Source organism: Octopus sinensis, linkage group LG3, assembly GCF_006345805.1.
Source record: "Octopus sinensis linkage group LG3, ASM634580v1, whole genome shotgun sequence".
NCBI classification, from domain to species: domain Eukaryota; kingdom Metazoa; phylum Mollusca; class Cephalopoda; order Octopoda; family Octopodidae; genus Octopus; species Octopus sinensis.
Window position 1 is genome coordinate 69,362,314 of NC_042999.1, and position 20,870 is coordinate 69,383,183.

At 39.2% G+C, this 20,870-nt stretch overlaps 1 protein-coding gene across 3 annotated transcripts in view; it reads right to left on the bottom strand.

Moving 5' to 3' along the window:
* The window catches only part of LOC115209360 (epithelial splicing regulatory protein 1), a 90,857-nt gene that overhangs the window by 53,374 nt on the left and 16,613 nt on the right, over window positions 1-20,870 (bottom strand). For all 3 annotated transcript variants that reach the window (XM_029777732.2, XM_029777731.2, XM_029777734.2), the window contains exon 3: window positions 14,189-14,411. In XM_029777732.2, the coding sequence (XP_029633592.1) occupies window positions 14,189-14,411 (223 nt within the window). The remainder of the gene's footprint in view (window positions 1-14,188; window positions 14,412-20,870) is intronic.

A 20,870-nucleotide genomic window follows, 5' to 3' on the forward strand; every position in this document is an offset into this window, starting at 1 on the left:
CAAGTGGTGCTTTGTTTCAGTGGTGGAGTGGGGGGGGTCTGGTGTACAATAATGCCATCGAGAGGAAGACCCCAAAACAGCACACATTCTCTCCTGATCACCCCATGAACCTGCTGGTGTCTGGTATGCAGAGCTTTCAACTGGTAGCACTTGTGTTCTAGGAGTTGTTTGCAAATAATCTCCCTCTCTCTCTCTCTCTCTATATATATATATATATATACACACACACACATCATCATCATCATCATTTAACACTCGTTGTCCATGCTGGCATGAGTTGGATGGTTTGACCAGGGCTGGTAAGCTGGAAGGCTGCACCAGACCCCAGTCACATCTGCCATGGTTTCTACGGCTGGATGCCCTTCCAAATGCCAACCACTCCGAGAGTGTAATGGGTGCTTTTACATGCCACCATCATGGATGCCATATGCATGACACCAGTATCTGTCTTGACTGTAATTTTGCTCAGCTTGATGGGTCTTCTCATGCATGACATAATGCCAAAGGTCATTGCCTCTGTGAGGCCCAACACTCAAAAGGAACTCGGCCACTTTGCCTCCATCAGGCCCAGCATGCATATATATGTATGTATATATATTTCATACTGCATTGAGCACTCTTCTTTTTATTAATATAGATAGAATATGTTGGATCAAGACGGCAATATACTGTTTTGTGTGTGTGTGATGGAAATCAAAATATGGATAGAAACTGATCATTGCTTGTTAACGAGCTGCAAAAGAAAGATTATTTATAATTAGCCCAGCTGATATTTTCCAGTTTTTACCACTTCATACATACACACATACACACATATGTAGACACATGCATACACACACACACACACATGCACACACATACATATACACACACATACACACATGCAAACACCACACACACACACACATATCATCATCATCATTTAACATCCGTTGTCCATGCTGACATGGTTGGATGGTTTGACCAGGGCTGGTAAGCTAGAAGGCTGTATCCGATTCAGGTCTGATTTGGCATGGTTTTCTACGGCTGGATGTCCTTCCTAACATTAACCACTCCAAGAGTGTAATGGGTGCTTTTATGTACCACTGACACAGGTGCCGTTTGCGTGACATCAGTCCCTTTCACAAGTGTGGTTTTGCTCAGCTTAATGGGTCTTCTTCTCAAGGATGACATAATGCTAAAGGTTTTAGTCATTGCCTTCATGAGGCCCAACACTCGAAAGGAACTCAGCTACTTTGTCTCCCTAAAGCCCAACACTCAAAAGGTGCTCTTTACACACCACTGGCATGGGTGTCAGTTACATAACACATAAATATTTATATACTCTTTACTCTTTTACTTGTTTCAATCATGTGACTGCGGCCATGCTGGAGCACCACCTTTAGTTGAGCAATCGACCCCAGAACTTATTCTTTGTAAGCCTAGTACTTATTCTATCGATCTCTTGTTGAACCAATAAGTTACGGGGACGTAAACACACCAGCATCGGTTGTCAAGCGATGTTGGGGGGACAAACACAGACACACGAACATATACACACACATACATATATATATATATATATCATCATCATCATCATTTAACGTCCGCTTTCCATGCTAGCATGGGTTTTATATATATATATATATATATATGACAGGCTTCTTTCAGTTTCCGTCTACCAAATCCACTCATAAGGCTTTTGTCAGCCCGAGGCTATAGTAAAAGACACTTGCCCAAGGTGCCACGCAGTGGGAATGAACCTGGAGCCATGTGGTTGGGAAGCAAGCTTCTTATCACACAGCCACTCCTGTGCCTATATATATATATATATATATATATATACTAGCAGTGTCGCCCGGCGTTGCTCAGGTTTGTAAGGGAAATAACTATAAAGCATTTTTAGAGAGTTATAGCCAAAAAATGGAAAAAAATATGGTAAAATTTTTTTTGAGAGTTAAAAAAGGATGGAGTTGCGTCCCCTAGACAGTTTGTGGTTCGTGTTTCTGATTCTCGACCCCATGTCGAATTTATCGATTTTTTTTTCAGAACTGGGGGAACTTTTCAAAATTTTGGCTGCGTTAGTTTTGAATTATGACATTGGGCTATGTGTGTGTCAAGTTTCATCAGAATCGGTTGAAAGCCGTGGTCAGGGTGAGGGTACAAGCAAACAGACACACAGAAACACGCACAGACAAACTGCCGTTTATATATAGAGAGATATATATATATAGCCTGGGCAAAGTTCAGGGAGCTCCTACTTCTGCTGGCAACTAAGGGCCTCTCGATCAGAGTAAAAGGTAGACTGTATGATGCATGCTGAGGACGTGCGTAGGCTTGAAAGACATGAAGCTTGTATGATATGCTGGATGCGTAATGTCAGTGTGTATACACGACAGTGTAAGTACCCTGAGAGAAAAGTTGCACATAAGAAGCATCAAATGTGGTAAGCAAGAGAGGATTCTGCACTGGTAAGGTTATGTGTTACGTATGAATGAAGACAGCTGTGTGAGGAAGTGTCACTCCCTAACTGTAGAAGGAACCTGTGGAAGAGGTAGACCCAGGAAGACATGGGATGAGATGGTGAAGCATGACCTTTGAACACTGGGTCTCACAGAGGAAATGACGGGAGGTCAGGACATTTGGAGATATGTTGTGATTGAGACAACCCGGCAACTAAAGTGAGATTGCAGCGATGCATGTCCAGCCCTGTTAAGAATATCCCTGATGTGTTGGGCGATATATGCTTGAGAAGACCATCTGAGTCAAGTAAAACCAATATTGTAGGTGTGGCCAGTGACTCCTGACTGACTTCCATGCCAGTGGCACATAAAAGGCACCAACCAATCATGGTAGATGCCAGTACCCCCTAGCTGGCTCTTGTGCAGGTGGCATGTAAAAAGCACCATCTGAACGTGATCAATGCCAGGCCCGCCTGACTGGCTCCCATACCAGTGGCATGTAAAAAGCACCCACTGCACTCGCAGAGTGGTTGGCATTAGGAAGGGCATCCAGCTGTAGAAACATTGCTAGATCAGATTGGAGCATGTGCTGGCTCTCCAGATCTCAGTCAAACCTTCCAAGCCATGCCAGCATGGAAAACTGACGTTAAACGATGATGATGATATATATATATATAAATATATATATATATGCAGGTGTATTTGTGCTTCTGTATCTGTGTTTTACCAGTGTTGGTGAATTTACATCCCCCATAAAAGAGACTGATAGAATAAGTATCTGGTTTTCAAAATTCTTCAAGTTGGTGCCCCAGAATGGTCACAGTCAAATGACTGAAACACATAAAAGCTCTGTCAAGGTAATGAATGATAAAACAAAAGACAAGGCTATATATCAAACAGGTGTATATAACTTGTTGTAAACAACAACAACATAAGAAATGACAAGCAATGAGTAACAAATTATAAGCAACTGCTAATATGGCCGACTTCCTTTAAGAAAGGTCAAACGAGATCTTGCTAAGTAAGAAGCTAAGGCCACTATAAATAATGAATGATATTGGTGACAAGAGATAAACAGACAAATGTAAATGAAAAACACTATGGAGTACTTATACACACATAAATACATATAATATATATGTATATATGCTTATTTATATAAAGATTGCTATATATATATAAGCATGAATACAGGTACATATATATGTATGCATGTATGTGTATATATATATATAAGCATATTGTGTATAGATGCTTATGTGTATGTATCTATGTATATATATATAGATACATACACATACATACAGATATATAGACTTATGTAAACATAAATATATAAATATACATGTATATGTACGTAAAAGATGTATCCATATATATATATATATATATATATTCACAAATATGCACACATATACTTATATGTGTACATTTGCACACATCTTCATATACATTCATGTATACAAATATATGTATATATATATACACAAATATGCACACATACACATATAGGCATTCATATAAATATATAGATATACACATACATATACATACATACATACATACATACATACATACATACATACATACATACATACATACATATATATATATATACACATGAATATATATACATAAATATGTGTGTGTGATTTATTATCTGAATACACACACATGGGCACACACACTATCATCCTCATTTAACATCCGCCTTCCATGCTGGCATACACAGACACATAAATATACATGTGAGCACATAGGTGCAAAACTAGGCGGAGAAACCACATACATATAAACAAAAGGTGACAAGTGTTTAGAAGAAGGCATTGACGTCACAAACAAGAACAGTTCCTGCACAAGAACGAAATAACTTTTCTTGAAGCAGAGAAGTAAATTTAGAAAGTTGACCTAGAAATGCTTTCGTATATGGAAGGTAGTGATTACCTATCAGTGAAACACCTTTATCAGTCGTCTGTTGACTTCAAATAAGGGTCACGCTTATATAATCCTCAAGAAATAAAAAAAGTGTCGTCTAGTTTATTTATATAGCATGTGATCACTAGCATAACTAGGGGAAGGTGACGAGCTGGCAGAAATGTTAGCACACCAGGCGAAATGCTTAGCGGTATTTCGTCTGTCTTTACATTCTGAGTTCAAATTCCACTGAGGGTGACTTTGCTTTTTGTCCTTTCGGGGTCGATAAGTTAAGTACCAGTTGTGTACTGTGGTCGATCAAATCAACTTGGCCCCCTCCCACCAAAATTTTGGGCCTTGTGCATAGAGTAGAAAAGAATAACATAACTAGTGGGTGGCAGTAGGGGTGATCCAATCCCCCTTCCGAGTGGCACTTTTAAAGGGGTACCACCTCTGGGTCTGCTGTAGATAATATGCATTTTTGGGGGGTCCAGGGTCAGAAAATGGAAGGGCCACCCTAGGTGGAGAACAGAAGGGCTGCCCCATGTGGCACACAGCCTAGCTACCCTAATACAAGTCACTTTCTACTTGTTTTAGTCATTAGACTGCAGCCATGCTGGGACACTGCCTCAAAGAACTTTTAGTTGAATGAATTGACCCCCAGACTTTTCTTTTCTTTAAGCTTGCAAATTATTCTATTGATTGCATTTGTTGAACAACTAAGTTACAGGGACATAAACATACCAACACTGGTTGTCATGTGGTAGTGGGGAACAAACACAAACACACACACATGCATATATATATATATATATATATATATATATATATATATATATATATATATATATATAAAATCAAAATAAGCAACAAGTATATCCGAGGTAATGTGGTACGATCGTTTCATGCTAATTCATTTTATTAAACACTGTAAGCATTACATCGACATTTTAAAACTGATGTAATGCTTACAGTGTTTAAATAAAATGAAGTAGCATGAAACGATCATACCACATTACCTCAGATATAAATCACCCCATGGATTTATATGGATAATACCATACAAAATTCTGGTGCCTTTGACTTAAGTACCATATTCATCTGAATCTAAATTTTGCTGAACTTATATATATATATATATATATATATATATATGATGGGCTTCTTTTAGGTTCCATTTATCAAAACCACTCACTAGGCTTTGGTTGGCCTGAGTCTATAGCAGAATACACATGCCCAAGGTGTCATATAGAAGGACTGAACCTAAAACCATGTGGTTGGGAAGCAAACGTCTTACTTCACAGCCACACCTTGCTAAAATTTTATGCAGAGTGAGTCCCCGTATGTTACATGGCCATTAGTCTAAAATTGGAACAGGGGTGTGGCACATCTTGTTGGGATCCGTTTTAAACATCAGTAAGTTCATATATTATTTGTATTGGACAGATATGTGTCCTCAGCTTGTTTGTTGTTAGCAAAACGTTTTGGCTGATTTACTTTCCAGCCTTCATCCTGGTAGAATTATAGCATAATGGTTAAGAGCATGGGCTACTAACTCCAATGGGTTGGACAGTTCAACTGGAGTCTGGGAAGCCAGGAGGCTGCACCAGGCCCAGTCTGATCTGGCAGTGTTTCTACAGCTGGATGTCCTTCCTAATGCCAACCACTCTGTGAGTGTAGTGGGTGCTTTTTACATGCCACCGGCATGGAGGCCAGTCGAGGTGGCACTGGCAATGGCCACATTCAGATGGTTCTTTTACATGCCTTGAATAAATGATAATAACACCAGCAAAAAAATACCTTAAGCCAGGAAATGTGAGAGAGGGGGAATGAAAGAACAAAGAGTGGAATGAACAAAGTAAGCATGAAAGGGCTGATAGAAAGGAAGGAATGAAAAAATAGAAAGAATAATAGAGTCGTATAAAATTTATATATATATACTCACATATATATATATATAATGTATATTTGTATGTATGTATATATATATATATATATATGCCAGTTTCACATAAAAGCACCCATTACACTCTCAGAGTGGTTGGCATTAGGAAGGGCATCCACCGAGAAACCATGCCAAATCAGACTGGAGTCTGGTACAGCCTTCCAACTTACCACCTCTGTCAAACCGTCCAACCCATGCCAGCATGGAGAATGAACGTTAAATGATTATGGTGATGATGATCAATATAGATATATGCATAAATGTGGTATAACTTCAGTTTATGAATTTAATTCATTCATGAAGGCTGGTGGTCACCCAAATCTATTTTTCCCATCTGAAACTCAAGAGGAGACAATGAATTTGAGCAAGAATGTGCACTGAGTGAAAGATGGAAAGAATCATAAACCCTCCCACTGATTCTCACAAATTAGGGTACTTGGGTGTGCTTTTGACAAAGCCTAGAGGCACATCCAAGTACCTTAATTTTATCTACCAACCACTACAGTATACTGAAAAGATGGATATAACATGTGGGGTACTGTGAACTCTTGGCATTTCTTCTTGCCCCCCCCCCCACACACACACACACTGTTGTATTTTCGGATTGGTCATTTTTCTTTTTTGCCAAATAAACACACACACTAAATATTCATTCTTCACTCATTTATTACTCTTCTTAATCTAACTCATGTCCTCCAGTGTCTGGAAATATTTCATCACACATCTGTGACCTCTTCAGCGACACTTTCCGTCCGCGTGTATGCTCTTGCTCTGCTTAGTCCATTCTACCATTCTACGATGTGTATCCTTAAAGGCCTTATATATAAATATATATATATATATATATATATATATATATACATACACTTGCAAACATATACTTACAAAGCTTAACAATGACAAAGTTATTTCGGTAACATCATTATTATTTTCAAAATTAATTGAAATAAAGACAGCATGCTTCAAGAGAAATATGGTAACATGAGGGTTAAAACCCTGCAATGATTTTGGTCTCAAATTCCATCAAACACATTAAACTTCCAAGAAATTTAAAACAGTTTAAAACAGACCAAATTATTTGCTAAAACACTTCCTTGGTTCCTATTATTGAAAATGAGCCCCATTTAGGTAGGGGGTGGGGATTCAAGTGAACACTACAAGCACACACACACATTCAGATGGCAACTAGTGTGGGTGTGAGAGAGTGGTGTATGTGTATAAGTGCCAACACCATTAGTATATGTGGGAACTAAAAGAGGACTTTTACGTAAAATATTGTTTTGTCAAGTTATAAATGAGGGATTCTTAACTGGAATCCATATGGCCCTTGAGGGTCCACATAAGATTTTGTTAAAATTTATATGCAATAAACTAGTTATACTCCTACAATACACAAAATATACAAACATATATTTATCAAACGCCTGATATTTAATTATAAAAACAAAATGGGATTTTTAAACTTCTGTGCTGGCGGCATGTAAAAAGCACTATCTGAATGTGGCCAATAACAGTACCCACTGACTGGCTCCCATGCTGGTGGCATGTAAAAAGCACTATCCGAATGTGATCAATGCCAGACCCGCCTGACTGGCCCCTGTGCCAGTAGCACATAAAAAGCACTATCCAAGCATTGCCGATGCCAGTACCCCATGACTGGCTCCCATGCTGGTGACATGTAAAAAGCACTATCCATATGTGATCGATGTCAGTGCCCCCTGACTGGCTCCTGTGCTGGCAGCACATAAAAAGCATTATTTGAACATGGCCAATGACAGTACCCCCTGACTGGCTCCCATGCTGGTGACATGTAAAAAGCACTATCGAAATATGACTGATGCTAGTGCCTCCTAACTGGCTCCTGTGCTGGTGGCATGTAAAAAGCACTATCTGAACATTGCCAATGCCACTACCTGCTGATTGGCTCCCATGCTAGTGACATGTAAAAAGCACCATCTGAACATGATCGATGCCAGGCCCGCCTGACTGGCTCCTGTACCAGTGGCACATAAAAAGCTCTATCCAAATGTGATCGATGCTAGGCTCACCTGACTGGCTCCTATGCTTGTGGCACATAAAAAGCACCCACTACACTCTTGGAGTGTTTGTTGTTAAAAAGAGCACCCAGCTGTAGAAACATTGCCAGATGAGATTGGAACCTGGTGCAGCCACTGGCTCTCCAGACCTCAGTCAAACTGTCCAACTCATGCCAGCATGGAAAATAGACATATGATGATGATGATGATGAATATCAATGAGGGTCCACCCAAGATAAATAAAAGTCAAAGAGGCCCATAAATTAAAAAAATGGTTGGGAACCACAGATGTCAGTAAATAAACTATTCCTTTTAGTAATCGGAATCATTTGTTAAATTTATTTGATTAATTTTGTTGTATATATGCATGTAATTAGGTACTATATATAATGTTTGTATGTATGTATATATATGACATATAGCATTTGAAATGCCATATTGATCTTTGATACATGGTAGTTGTTTTTAATTAAACTATGGATTATCAACAGGGTGAGCTAGTAAATAATCTTAGAAATGCTTTCATTACGTGTGACTAGTTTAGTTGAAAAGCCATGTACTGTACCTTATATTATTGTGGTGGATATGGTGAATAGTTTAGGAAATAAGTACCTGAGAGTTAGAAGCACTTTTACAAACTTGAACACAACCAAAAGAACTTATTTAAACATTTACAGGAGTGCTCGAAATACCTGAGAATTTGTTTTCTTATCAGCAGAATTAACTTGGTCTATTTGCTTTTGTCGTTTCCTTGTTCATAAGAAATATGAAGTCACGAAAGGAAAAATGTATTTTCTCAACATGAAGTGATTTCTCAACATGAAGTTGTCAAATGGTCATATAATCCATTAGAAAGATTACAAAATATAAAAGAAGTGATCAGATTGATAGTCAGTTCTGTTTACATAATAGAAAACTTCTAAGGTTGCATAATGGAATTAACTTGGAAAATATCACCTTGCTTTGGTTGTGATGATCTAACAATGATATGTTGCCTCATACGAAATATTCTTTCAGAAGTAAAACCTAATTAGACCAAGCACCAAAGGAGTTTCTATAAAACATTTGTCACCCCTCAACAACCCTTCCAACACCCACTTCTATGTTTATTTGATGTCAGCCAACAAAGACAAATTAGAAATGGATTCCTTGATGTCACTTGAAATCCTGCCTTGCACCCATTACAGAAATAATGTCCCATAAAAGATTTCAAGCTGTTAGTTTCTTCCAAGAAAATTGTTGAATTCAGATCTTGTTTTAAACCTTGTTAATGCCAATCTTTTTTCAAATTTTGGCACAAGGCAAGCAATTTCGGGGGAGTGGGGTGGTGGTGGTGACCACAGTGCTCACATTGATCACAGTGCTCAGTTGGTACTTATTTTATTTGACCCCAAAAGGATGAAAGGCAAAATTGACCGTGACAGAATTTGAACTCAGAACTAAGCATTGTGCTTGGCATACCACTGATTCTGCCAGCTTGCCACCATTAGATCTTGTTAATATTAATAAAATCAGGATCTAGAAATATACTTGATAGATATGATGGATCAGGCTAAACAGATGCTGTGCCTTGTTCACTGCTAAACATATGGTGTGCCTTGCCAAAGGAAATCACTAAGAGACAAAGGAAGCTTGTGTTTTCTCTTTAGATTCTTTTTCATTCTCAACAGGAAATATTACCTCTGCCTTGGTGAAGGAGGAGGTATTGTTTTCAGTCGTGTTTCTTTGTTTGTCCGTGGACAAGATATCTCAAGAACCACTGGATGGATTTGGATGAAACTTTCAGGGATGTTTGGCCCTGTGATTGGCCCAAACTGATTGGATTTTAGGATTGATCTGCTACCAGACAAGGATCCTGGATTATTTTTCCTGTTTTTTTACTTAATTGTTGAGAGTGGGCGGGTTCATTTTTAGTATTCTCGTTTGTGAGAGCAGTTGCGTTTATTTCAGATATTCTCATTTTAAAAATCATCTCTAGCTAATCATTGAGGGGCTGTTGGGGTTGCCTTGGTGGAGGTTTGCGCTCTCTGAGTGCTCTTGCTTTGAATTATTTTATCAACTACTAAATCTTACATGTGTGTGCATGTGTGTGTGTGAGTGTGTGTGTGTTTGTATGTATGTAAAATCAATTTGTACACATGGTAAATTTATATGCCACAATTAACGGTAAGGTTCATGTCAAGAGATATATAGGAACATCTACAGCCAAACTCACAAACCATGAATCTGTATTACGACACGGTACGCAGTCTGATGTTTTACTATCAAAATATTGATAAAAGGAAATTCCTAAAATATTTTCCTTTTTTCTCTCTCACTCTCTCTCATTAATTAACAAATTAATAATAGGCAATAATTAACAGAATTTCAATGACACAATTAACAGAAACATAAATATTATAGAGGCATTTGAATATTACTTGTTAAGACCATAATTGAGGGAATATAAAAGTAGGGAGCCGGCAGAATGATGAATGCATCCGATGAAATGCTTAGCAGCATTCCCTCTTGTTGTTTCCATTCTGAATTCAGGTCAACTTTGTCTTCCACTTTTTTTTTGGGGGGGGGGGCAATAAAATACAGTACCAGTCAAGTATTGAGGTTGATGCAATCAGCTTGCTACCACCTCTGTTTTATCTTAAGTAGCTGTAGTTTATCATGTCTGCTGCATCATTGTCCAGCAGATATAAACCATATCCATATATAAATGATAAATAATAGTATATATATATATATATATATATATATATATATATATATATATATTATATATATATATATATATATATATTATATATATCATGTACATATGTATATATTATATACATATATATATATATATATATTATATACATATATACATTATATATATTATATATATATATATATTATATACATATAGGCGCATAAGTGGCTGTGTGGTAAGTAGCTTGCTTACCAACCTCATGGTTCCAGGTTCATTCCCGCTGCATGGCACCTTGGGCAAGTGTCTTCTACTATAGCCTCGGGCTGACCAAAGCCTTCTGAGTGGATTTGGTAGACGGAAACTGAAAGAAGCTTGTCATATATATGTATGTATATATATATAATATATATATAAATATATATGCCACCTCACTCTCCCGTGAACATCTAGATTCCTTCCTCTCTTTCGTTTAATACTTCCATCCTGCCCTCCACTTCACCTCCACTATCTCCAACACCTCTGTCTCCTTCTTCGACATTTCGGTCAGCATCCATCACTCCACTCTTACCACCTCCATTCACTACAAACACACAGACTCACACTCATACCTAAACTTCTCTTCCTCCCACCCCAAACACACCAAGCTTTCCATTCCCTATTCCCAATTCCTCCGTCTACGTAGGCTCTGTAGTGATGACCATGACTTTGAGACTCAGTCTCAACTCATGGCTCGCCACTTCATCCTACGTGGATACCCCCTCACTACTATCCATACCGCCCTTGCAATATCATCTATTGCATCTCCTGCTCTCTCTGCCATTCCCTGTACATCGGACAAACGGGATGCCGCTTGGCTGACCAGTTCGCGGAACACCTCCATGACATCCGCCTTGCCAACGACACACTGGTCTCACGCCATTTCCACTCCACCGGTCACTCCTTGCAACACCTGTCTGTGTTCGGATTGTCCTTACGCAGAGGCCATCCGGATTCCTGTTTGTGCCGTGAACAGGAATTAATCTTCTCTCTTCGCTCTTTCATGCCATTTGGTCTCAACTCTCCCCCCCTTCTCATCTAACTTTCCCCCCCTGACTCCTACTTCTCTTCAGTCTTTCATCTTTTCACCCCACTCTCTTTCCCTCCTCTTCTTTCCTCTTTCTTCTTCCCTCTTCCCCTTCTCTCTTTCTCTCTGCTCCCTCACTCCCCTTCTCTCCCCCTCCCCTCCCCTCCTTTCCCATCCCCCTCCTCTTCTCCTCTCCTTCCTTCTCATATGAATGTGCCTATTCATATATACATACATCAGAATATATTACTAATGCTTCCAATAAAAATAGGAATGAAAGGATTTCTTGGATGCTAGAATTCTGAGTAAATCTGCAATATTTCGCAGGCCAGGTGAAGATTGTTAGCATTTAAAAAAAATAATCTATTATCTAACACACAGTGAATTCACATGATTGTAATTACTTCAAGTATTAATAAACCCAGGCAAAACCAGGTCCTGCTGCTAATTAATAATAACTGTCACTAGAATTCTGTGTCATGCTTACCAAGCTAATCACATGATGATAGTCACATGACAACTAAATAAAAGGAAGAATTGTTACCAGCGAAAGCAATGAGTAAGAAATAATAAAACACAACTAAAATGTCAATGTTCTATGAATGCGCTCCACTCAGCCAATCAGCAGCTCTGATTTTAGTGATGTAATATATAAATTATGATAATTGTTCACACCTACTCCACTACACTAAAACCTGTATATTTCCTTAGTGGTTCTCTTGTCACTACTTTGGTATGTATAGCGAAGTGAATATTTCACTGATGAGGTTTACTAATAACAGAACATGTGCAGAGTTGTCTCTTGTACATACTGAAATGATTAAAATATCAGTCATTGATCTAGTGTTATCTCTAGCATTGCAACCATGTGGTTTTGGGTTCAGTCCCACTGCACAGCACCTTAGGCAAGTATCTTCTGCTGTAGCCCCAGGCCAACCAATGCTCTGCAAGTGAATTTAGCAGATGAAAACAATATAGAAGCTTGTTTTGTGTGTGTGTGTGTGTGTGTGTGTGTAGGCAAATAAGAAGGTGGAGAGGATACAAAATTGACAGACATCAGGTCCTAGTCTCTGATTGGCAGCTACACACCCATTCAGTTTTACTGACAATCTGTTCATTTACTCATTTGCTCATTTAATCACTTGTTCCTATATGATTATATGCTTCCACATGCTTGTTTTGGCAATTACCAAATCTTTCTGCTTGACAGTCTGTACCACAAATACATGTGTGTGGATTCATCTAATACAATGGAATAAATAGGCATACTGGAATGTTTTCCAGCAGATGTCTGTCAATTTTGTATCCTCTCCAGTTTCTTATTTGCCGTATAAATCAAGGGTAAACCACTTTTTACCCCTGCCCATATTTAACACTCAGTTGCAAGATAGCCACGCAATAACTAGCACTTGCGTATGAATATTTGGGGACACGACCAGCAGTATATTGGATAGGTACTATCCCTTAGTTGGTTTCTCAACCTCTAACCCACACAGAAATATATATATACTGGGCAATAAACTGTGCTTGCAAAAGACCTGTTGAGTCAAGTGAAGTCATTGTTGTGGCTGATGACAGTACTGCCTGATTGGCACCTGTGCCAGGGGCATGTAAAAAGCACCATTCGAGCATGGTCAATGCCAGTGCCACCTGACTGGCCCTCGTGCTGGTGGCATGTAAAAAGCACCCAGTACACTCACTAAAATGGTTGGCATTAGGAAGGGCATCCAGCTATATAAGCCATTCTGAAACAGACAATGGAGTGGAGTCTGGTATCGGTTCCGGCCTTGCCAGCTCTTGTCAAACCATCAAACTGAGGCCAACATGGAGAACAGGTGTTAAATGACTATGATAGTGATGACAGTTATATATGTGTGTGTCTATGCCTTAGACCCCACCACCACCTCTTGACAACCAGTGTTGGTTTGTTTACGTCCTTGTAATTGAATAGTTCAGCAAAAGAGACCAATAGAAAAAGTACAAGAAGGTCCTGGGGGTTGGTTTGTTTGACTAAAGCCTTGAAGGTAGTGCCCTAGCATGGCCAGAGTCCAGTGACTAAAATGTGTAAGAGATAAAAAAATAAAAGCTGTATTCAAAGGATACGTTCAAGCATTGACTTGATTCCGGTAGCTTCAGTTCTGTAAAATTTCCTGAATTCTTTCCTCAGGTCATAAAACTTATACATGTATTTTGGTAAATTAATGTTCTTTTTACTACATTCTGGATGCAGACATTGACGTACGTGAGCTTGTCCATCTGTACATATTGTGAAAGATTTCCCTCCATGGTCAGGATGCACTCCCTTCGCTGATAAAAATCGATCCATCTGGAAAGAGAAACGCAAATGAATTAGATAAACCAAATATGTGGAAACCATGGAATATATAGATTATTTCTTCTATAAGTCCTAGTATATGACTGGTATTTATTAAACCATATCTACTAAAAATAAAACAAAAAATTCCCCTCTCCCCACTACCACCCTAAGATACAAGAAAGCCAAGGATTAACATTATTTACTTTATTTACATTGGACGGATATTTGCTCTCATCTTATTTGTTGCTATCACGTTTCAGCTGATTTACTCACCAGCCTTCATCAGGTGGCCTGGTAGAATATTGAACCCAACCCTGGGTTCTCATTCCTAAGGTTTTTTTTTGCTGATGTTGTTATTATTATTATTATTATTATTATTAGGCACTACCTAGAATTGAACTCGCAATGTTAGGGTTAGTAGCCTGCGCCCTTAACCATTATACTATATGCCTATGGGTAAATCAGCCAAAACATTGAGGTAACAACAAACAAGATGAGGACACATATCCGTCCAATGTAAATAATGTACAGAATCCCTCATCTCAAAAATATAGAACAGTGTAGGATTCCTTCCACCCCAACTTTGTGAACGGGGCTTTTCCCCCCTTCTTTTTCTGACTTGCAAGTAACTTGGCAACCTCACTGGTGCAGGTGCCATAAAAAAAAGACATTCAACACACACAATAAAGTAGTCGGTGTTAGGAAGGGAATCCAGTTATAGAAATTATGCCAAAGCTGACACTGGCGTTTGATGCAGTCCTAGAGCCCATTGGATTCTGTCAAACCATCCGACCCATTCCAGCATGAAAAAACAGACATTAAATGATGATGACAATTACAATGATCTAGTTCAATGCTTCACATATTCCAGTCAGTTGCCTTTCTAAATTTTTCAATTATTCTAACGAATTTAATAAAGGATCGATGCTAGAACCGCCAGACTGGCCCCCATGCCGGTGGCATGTAAAGAGCACCATCTGAACGTGGCTGATGGCTGGCTCCCGTGCCGGTGGCACATAAAAAGCACCATCCGAATGTGGCCGATGCCAGTACCCCCTGATGGGCTCTCGTGCCGGTGGCACGTAAAAAGCATCATCCGAACGTGATCGATGCCATGCCCGCCTGACAAGCTCCTGTATCGGTAGCACGTAAAAAGCACCCACTACACTCTCGGAATGGTTGGCGTTAGGAAGGGCATTCAGCAGTAGAAACATTGCCAGATCAGATTGGAGCCTGGTGCGGCATCCTGGCTTGCCAGTACCCCAGTCGTTTCGTACAACCCATACCAGCATGGAAAATAGACGTTAAACGATGATGATGATGATGATTATGACTCCTTCTGCTCTGAAGATGTGATAAGAATCAGTTGATGATCTCAATGGGATAGGAATCACTATCGATAGAAAAGACATCAACAGCCTATGGTATGCTCATGATGTAGTCCTTATCACAACATCAGCAGAGTTGCTACAGAGATTATTGGATAAGGTAGAAAGTTAAAGATTTGTATTGAGTGAGTACCGGCTGGAAATCAATACAATGAAGACAAAAGTGATCGCAGTAACAAAAACAGAGGAGCATAACATTCAATGCCAAGGGGTTACATTCAAATGGATCACCAAGTTCAAATGTCTGGATACTATTACAATGAAGAAATCAAGAAACGGAGGCTACGAAATAGGAGCATGATTCAGGGCAGCGAGATCTGTCCTACAATTCACTCAGTAGAATATGAAATGACAGTGCTTTAAGAACATCAAATTAAAGCTTATGAAGTCACTAGTTTGGTCCGTTGCACTGTATGGATGTGAAAGATAGACCCTGAAAGCAAAGAACGTTGCCGAACTCATATTATTTGAAACAACATACTGTCAAAGAATATTGAAGATTAGCGGGACTGACCATCAAACAAAGGAGTTAGTACTTGTGGAAATGGGAACAGAAAGGGAAATTTTTGATAATTGCCAGGGAGAGAAAGCTGCAATATTTCAGGGATGTCATCTGGGCCCGGAATCTCAGCACTGATATCCATGAAGGAAGAGTCAATGGGATACAAGGAACCAAAGAACCGTGAAGACACTAGCTGGACAACATCAAAGAGTGGACTGGAAGAGCTCTGACTGAATATACACAACCATAACCAGCGGCGGAGAGAAAGAGAGAGAGCGCACGTGTCCGTAGTCCCCAACCCTTAGCAGAAGAGAAGCAACAGTTCATCTCTCGTTAATTGCATTATCCCATACCTATGAACTGAGCCCTTAATTTTTAGTGATGAAATCTGATTAAGTGTAAATACATTTGTTTCTGTGAATCCTGCTTTTAAGCTTGGCGAAAACCCGTAATAAACTCTTCCTGTGCACCAATTTCAATATGAAGATATGAAAAATATATTCTTCTCCTCCTTGGATTCTGTGGGTTTCCAACATCTCGTATTTCATTTGATCTTAACAAAAAAGTATTTATGTTAAGAGCAAGATATTAAAAGAAACTTTATTGTTGTGACTCGTTGTAGAAAGCTCTGGAGAGCAAAAGGGCAATAATTAAGCGTAAAATATAGGTGGTGCCACAAGAGAATGATTGGAGGACAGTCTTTTTATTTTTATACTAAAACCACGATGTGAAGCTTAATATAATAAGGAGGGTTTGGACTCTATTACTTTTACTTCACGTAGGGTGCAGCAAAAATAGAATAAAATAAATCCTCCCACATTTTTATTCTTGATTATCGCATGGTGGATGCTGGTCCAGAGAATAAAACAAAAAAATAAACAGTAAAACATTAGCTACAGGAAGACCCTATTATCTTTGCCAAACTTTATTAGCGCCACGCCAATGGTCGTGTAAAATACGTGAGGTTTTTCTGCTGCACCCTGAATTTTCGATTATTAATATTTTCTAACAGGATCTGGCTTTTAATGCTTAATATTTCAAAAGACAAGGGTGGCGAGCGGGTAGAATCGTTAGCGCGCCGGGCGAAATGCTTAGCGGCATTTCATCTGTCTTTACGTTCTGATTTCAAATACCGCCGGGGTTCACTTTGCTTTTCATCTTTTCAGGGTCAATAAAATAAGTACCAGTTGAGCACTGGAGTGGGGGGTGCAATCGACTAACGCCCTCCTCTGAAATTGCTGGCATTGTGCCAAAATTTGGTGCCAAAATTTCAAAAGACAAACTTTGATAAATTTGCTTCAGTAGTTTGTCTATTAAGAAAAGAAATGCTAAGGATTACATTTGAGATCGTGAAGATTTCAGATAATTCGTATGTGTTGCTGAGAAGAGGAAAGTGGCGTTTTGGGACAGAGAGAAAGAAAGAGAGAAATTGTTTTTACTGTCTTAAGGACAGGGTGGCATCGACGTAGCTAAAAAGGAAGTGAGGGTAGCGACCTTTTTCCACATTTTTCAAAATTGGCGCCTTTTCAACGTTTCTGTTTAACGCTTTGCTCACCTATATCAGTAGTTGTAAGCTCCGTACATAATGACATTGTTACCGAAACATAAAATTAATGAATGTAGATGACAATTACGTATTTTATAACTTATGCAATATTTCGTATAATAGAAATGAGTTAAAAATTGTTTGATGTGTGTCACGACGCCCTTTTTACTGTTTTATGAGCTTACTACTCCTAACTTTAGAACTTGGCTACGCCTCTGCAGGGTGGATTCAAAAATCGTAAGATACTACGCATAATATACAAACTTATCAAACTCACCAATATATATATGCGGCGAGCTGGCAGAAACGTTAGCACGCCGGGCGAAATGCGTAGCCGTATTTCGTCTGCCGCTACGTTCTGAGTTCAAACTCCACCGAGGTCGACTTTGCCTTTCATCCTTTCGGGGTCGATTAAATAAGTACCACTTACGCACTGAGGTCGATATAATCGACTTAATCCGTTTGTCTCTGTCTTTGTCCTCTCTGTGTTTAGCTCCTTGTGGGTAGTAAAGAAATATGTATTTCGTGTGCCGTTACGTTCTGAGTTCAAATTCTGCCGAGGTCGACTTTGCCTTTCATCCTTTCGGGGTCGATTAAATAAGTACCAGTTACGCACTGAGGTCGATATAATCGACTTAATCCGTTTGTCTGTCCTTGTTTGTCTCCTCTATGTTTAGCCCTCTGTGGGCAACAAAGAAATAATATATATATATATATATATATATATATATATATATATATATATGCATAGATAATAAATTCTTTCTTATTTGGCAAAGGCCAATTCCGAAGGGAGGGAGCAAGATGATTACGACAACTTCTGTACTTAACTGATTTACTTTTATCGACTCCGTAAGGATGAAATGCGAAGTCGATCTCGGCGAAATTTGAACTCTGAACGTAAAGAGCTAGAAGAAATGTCGCTTAACATTTTGTTCGATGCGCTAACGGTTCTACTAGGAATAAAGAAATAAATAAAGTCACAGAACACTAACCAGTTTCTCGGACTCTGATTGTAGCCTCTAAGCAACAAAGAAAGGAGGGGGGAAAACGGTCTTTATGATTATGATCTTAAATTTTTCAGGAGCTGAAAATGTCATATGTCTGACAACAGCTTCTTTAATTAATATTAACCCTTTCAGCCCGGCTGGTTCATATTTGTACCAGTCAAAAATTTTACGACTTATGTGATGCAGTATGGTACCGCTCCGGTTTTTCTGGTATGTAGCGCCAGACGTATAATCGGAGTGTATGACACTATAATGACAGCTCAAAAGGCACGCATGCGTACAAACCCCCCGCCATTACCGACTTGAGAAAAAATTCCAGGTTGAAAGGGTTAAAGGATAAATTCAATGGAATATATCAGCAACTGCATAGAAGCTGAGGGCCTCATGGACAGTTCGGACTATGCGCACCAGAAGTGAATAGGTTCAAGGCTGGGGACAGGAAGTGCAAAGCAGTTAAACTAATGACATTATCTTCTAAATGCTAATATTTTCTGTTAATTCGAGTAATTGACTCTTGAAATCGTCTGTAGCTGCTTGAAATTAACTGAGTAGCTGTCCTTGGTCAATATTGGCTGAAATAGTCTCTGGCCAATAAACCACACCCTCTCTCAATAGACATAAATACTCTCTCTCTCTCTCTCACACACACACACACACACACACACTTATACACGCATACATAAATACTCTATCACACACACAAACACACTCACATAAACATACATACATATTTGTTGAACTGGCAGAGTCGTTGGAGCACCGGATAGAGTGTTTTCCAAACTTGCTCTGGCTGTCTGAGATCGAATCCCGCTGAGGTTAATCTCTCTCTCTCTCTCTTTCTTGAAAACAATTGCATGTTGACCTTGAGGCGTCTGAGATGCCCAAACCCTGCCACAAGTTACGACGCGCACCTGTGACCCTATTGATTATTGAGAACGCAAGACATTGTAGACGAACGTGTGTGTGTGTGTGTGTATGTGTGTGTGTGTGTGTGGTGTGTGTGTGTGTGTGTGTATGTGTGTGTGTGTGTGTGTTGACAACCGACGCTGGTTTGTTTACAACTCTGTAGGTTAGGTGCTCGACAAAAGAGACCGATGGAATACGCACTAGATTTAAAAAAATAAACACTGAGGTAGATTTGTTCAACTAAAACCTTTCAATGTGGTGCCCCAGCATGGGCGCAGTCAAATGACTGAAACAAAAGATTAAAGATAAGATGATGTAGTCGTAAATATTGCTAAAAAAAGACAGGAGAGTCACGATTGGAACGTCTTTGATCATAAATCTGTTGGTTCTAGAGTGATCTAAGTGTAAAGATCAGAAGTAAGGAAATAACCCATTTAAAAGGAATGGATCCCGGAATTAAAGGTTTGACTTGGAGAAATGGTAGTGGTGGTGGGGTGAGTGTTAAGGAGGTTGCAGGGACAACTTCGCAACCTCTCTACTTTCCTAACTATTTACTTAGGTTGTACTGAGCTTGAAGACGCTGAAATGGGGTCATGGGAGTTTCCCTTCCTTGTTTAATTAAGACATTAGAATAAATAGGTTATAAATCTATTACAGCTTAGGGTATTGATAAAAGAGAGATGGGGAAAGAGAGATGGAGAGAGAGGGAAGAAAAGAAGAGGGATAATGGGGAGACAGGAGGGGACGAAAGAGAAAGACAAAGGGAGAAAGAGAGCGGAGAGGAGGTGGAGAAAGATCGATAGGGGGAAAGAAAGAGGACGAAAGGGGGTGGAGATGAGAGGAGGAGGGAAGGACAAGGGTGAAAGAAAGCGATAAGAAACAGAAATTAATGATTTTATGAATGGAAAGAGGGAAGGGGAAAGGGAGAGAATGAGCAGGTAATTTAGAATAATTTTGGCACAAGGCCAGCAATATTTTTTTTGAGGGGTGGGGTAAGTCGATTACATCAACTGGTATTTATTTTATCAACCCGAAAATGATAAAAGGTAAAGACGACCCTGGCGGTATTTGGACTCAGAACGTAAAGTCGTCGTTACGCATTTTGCAGGGCGTGCA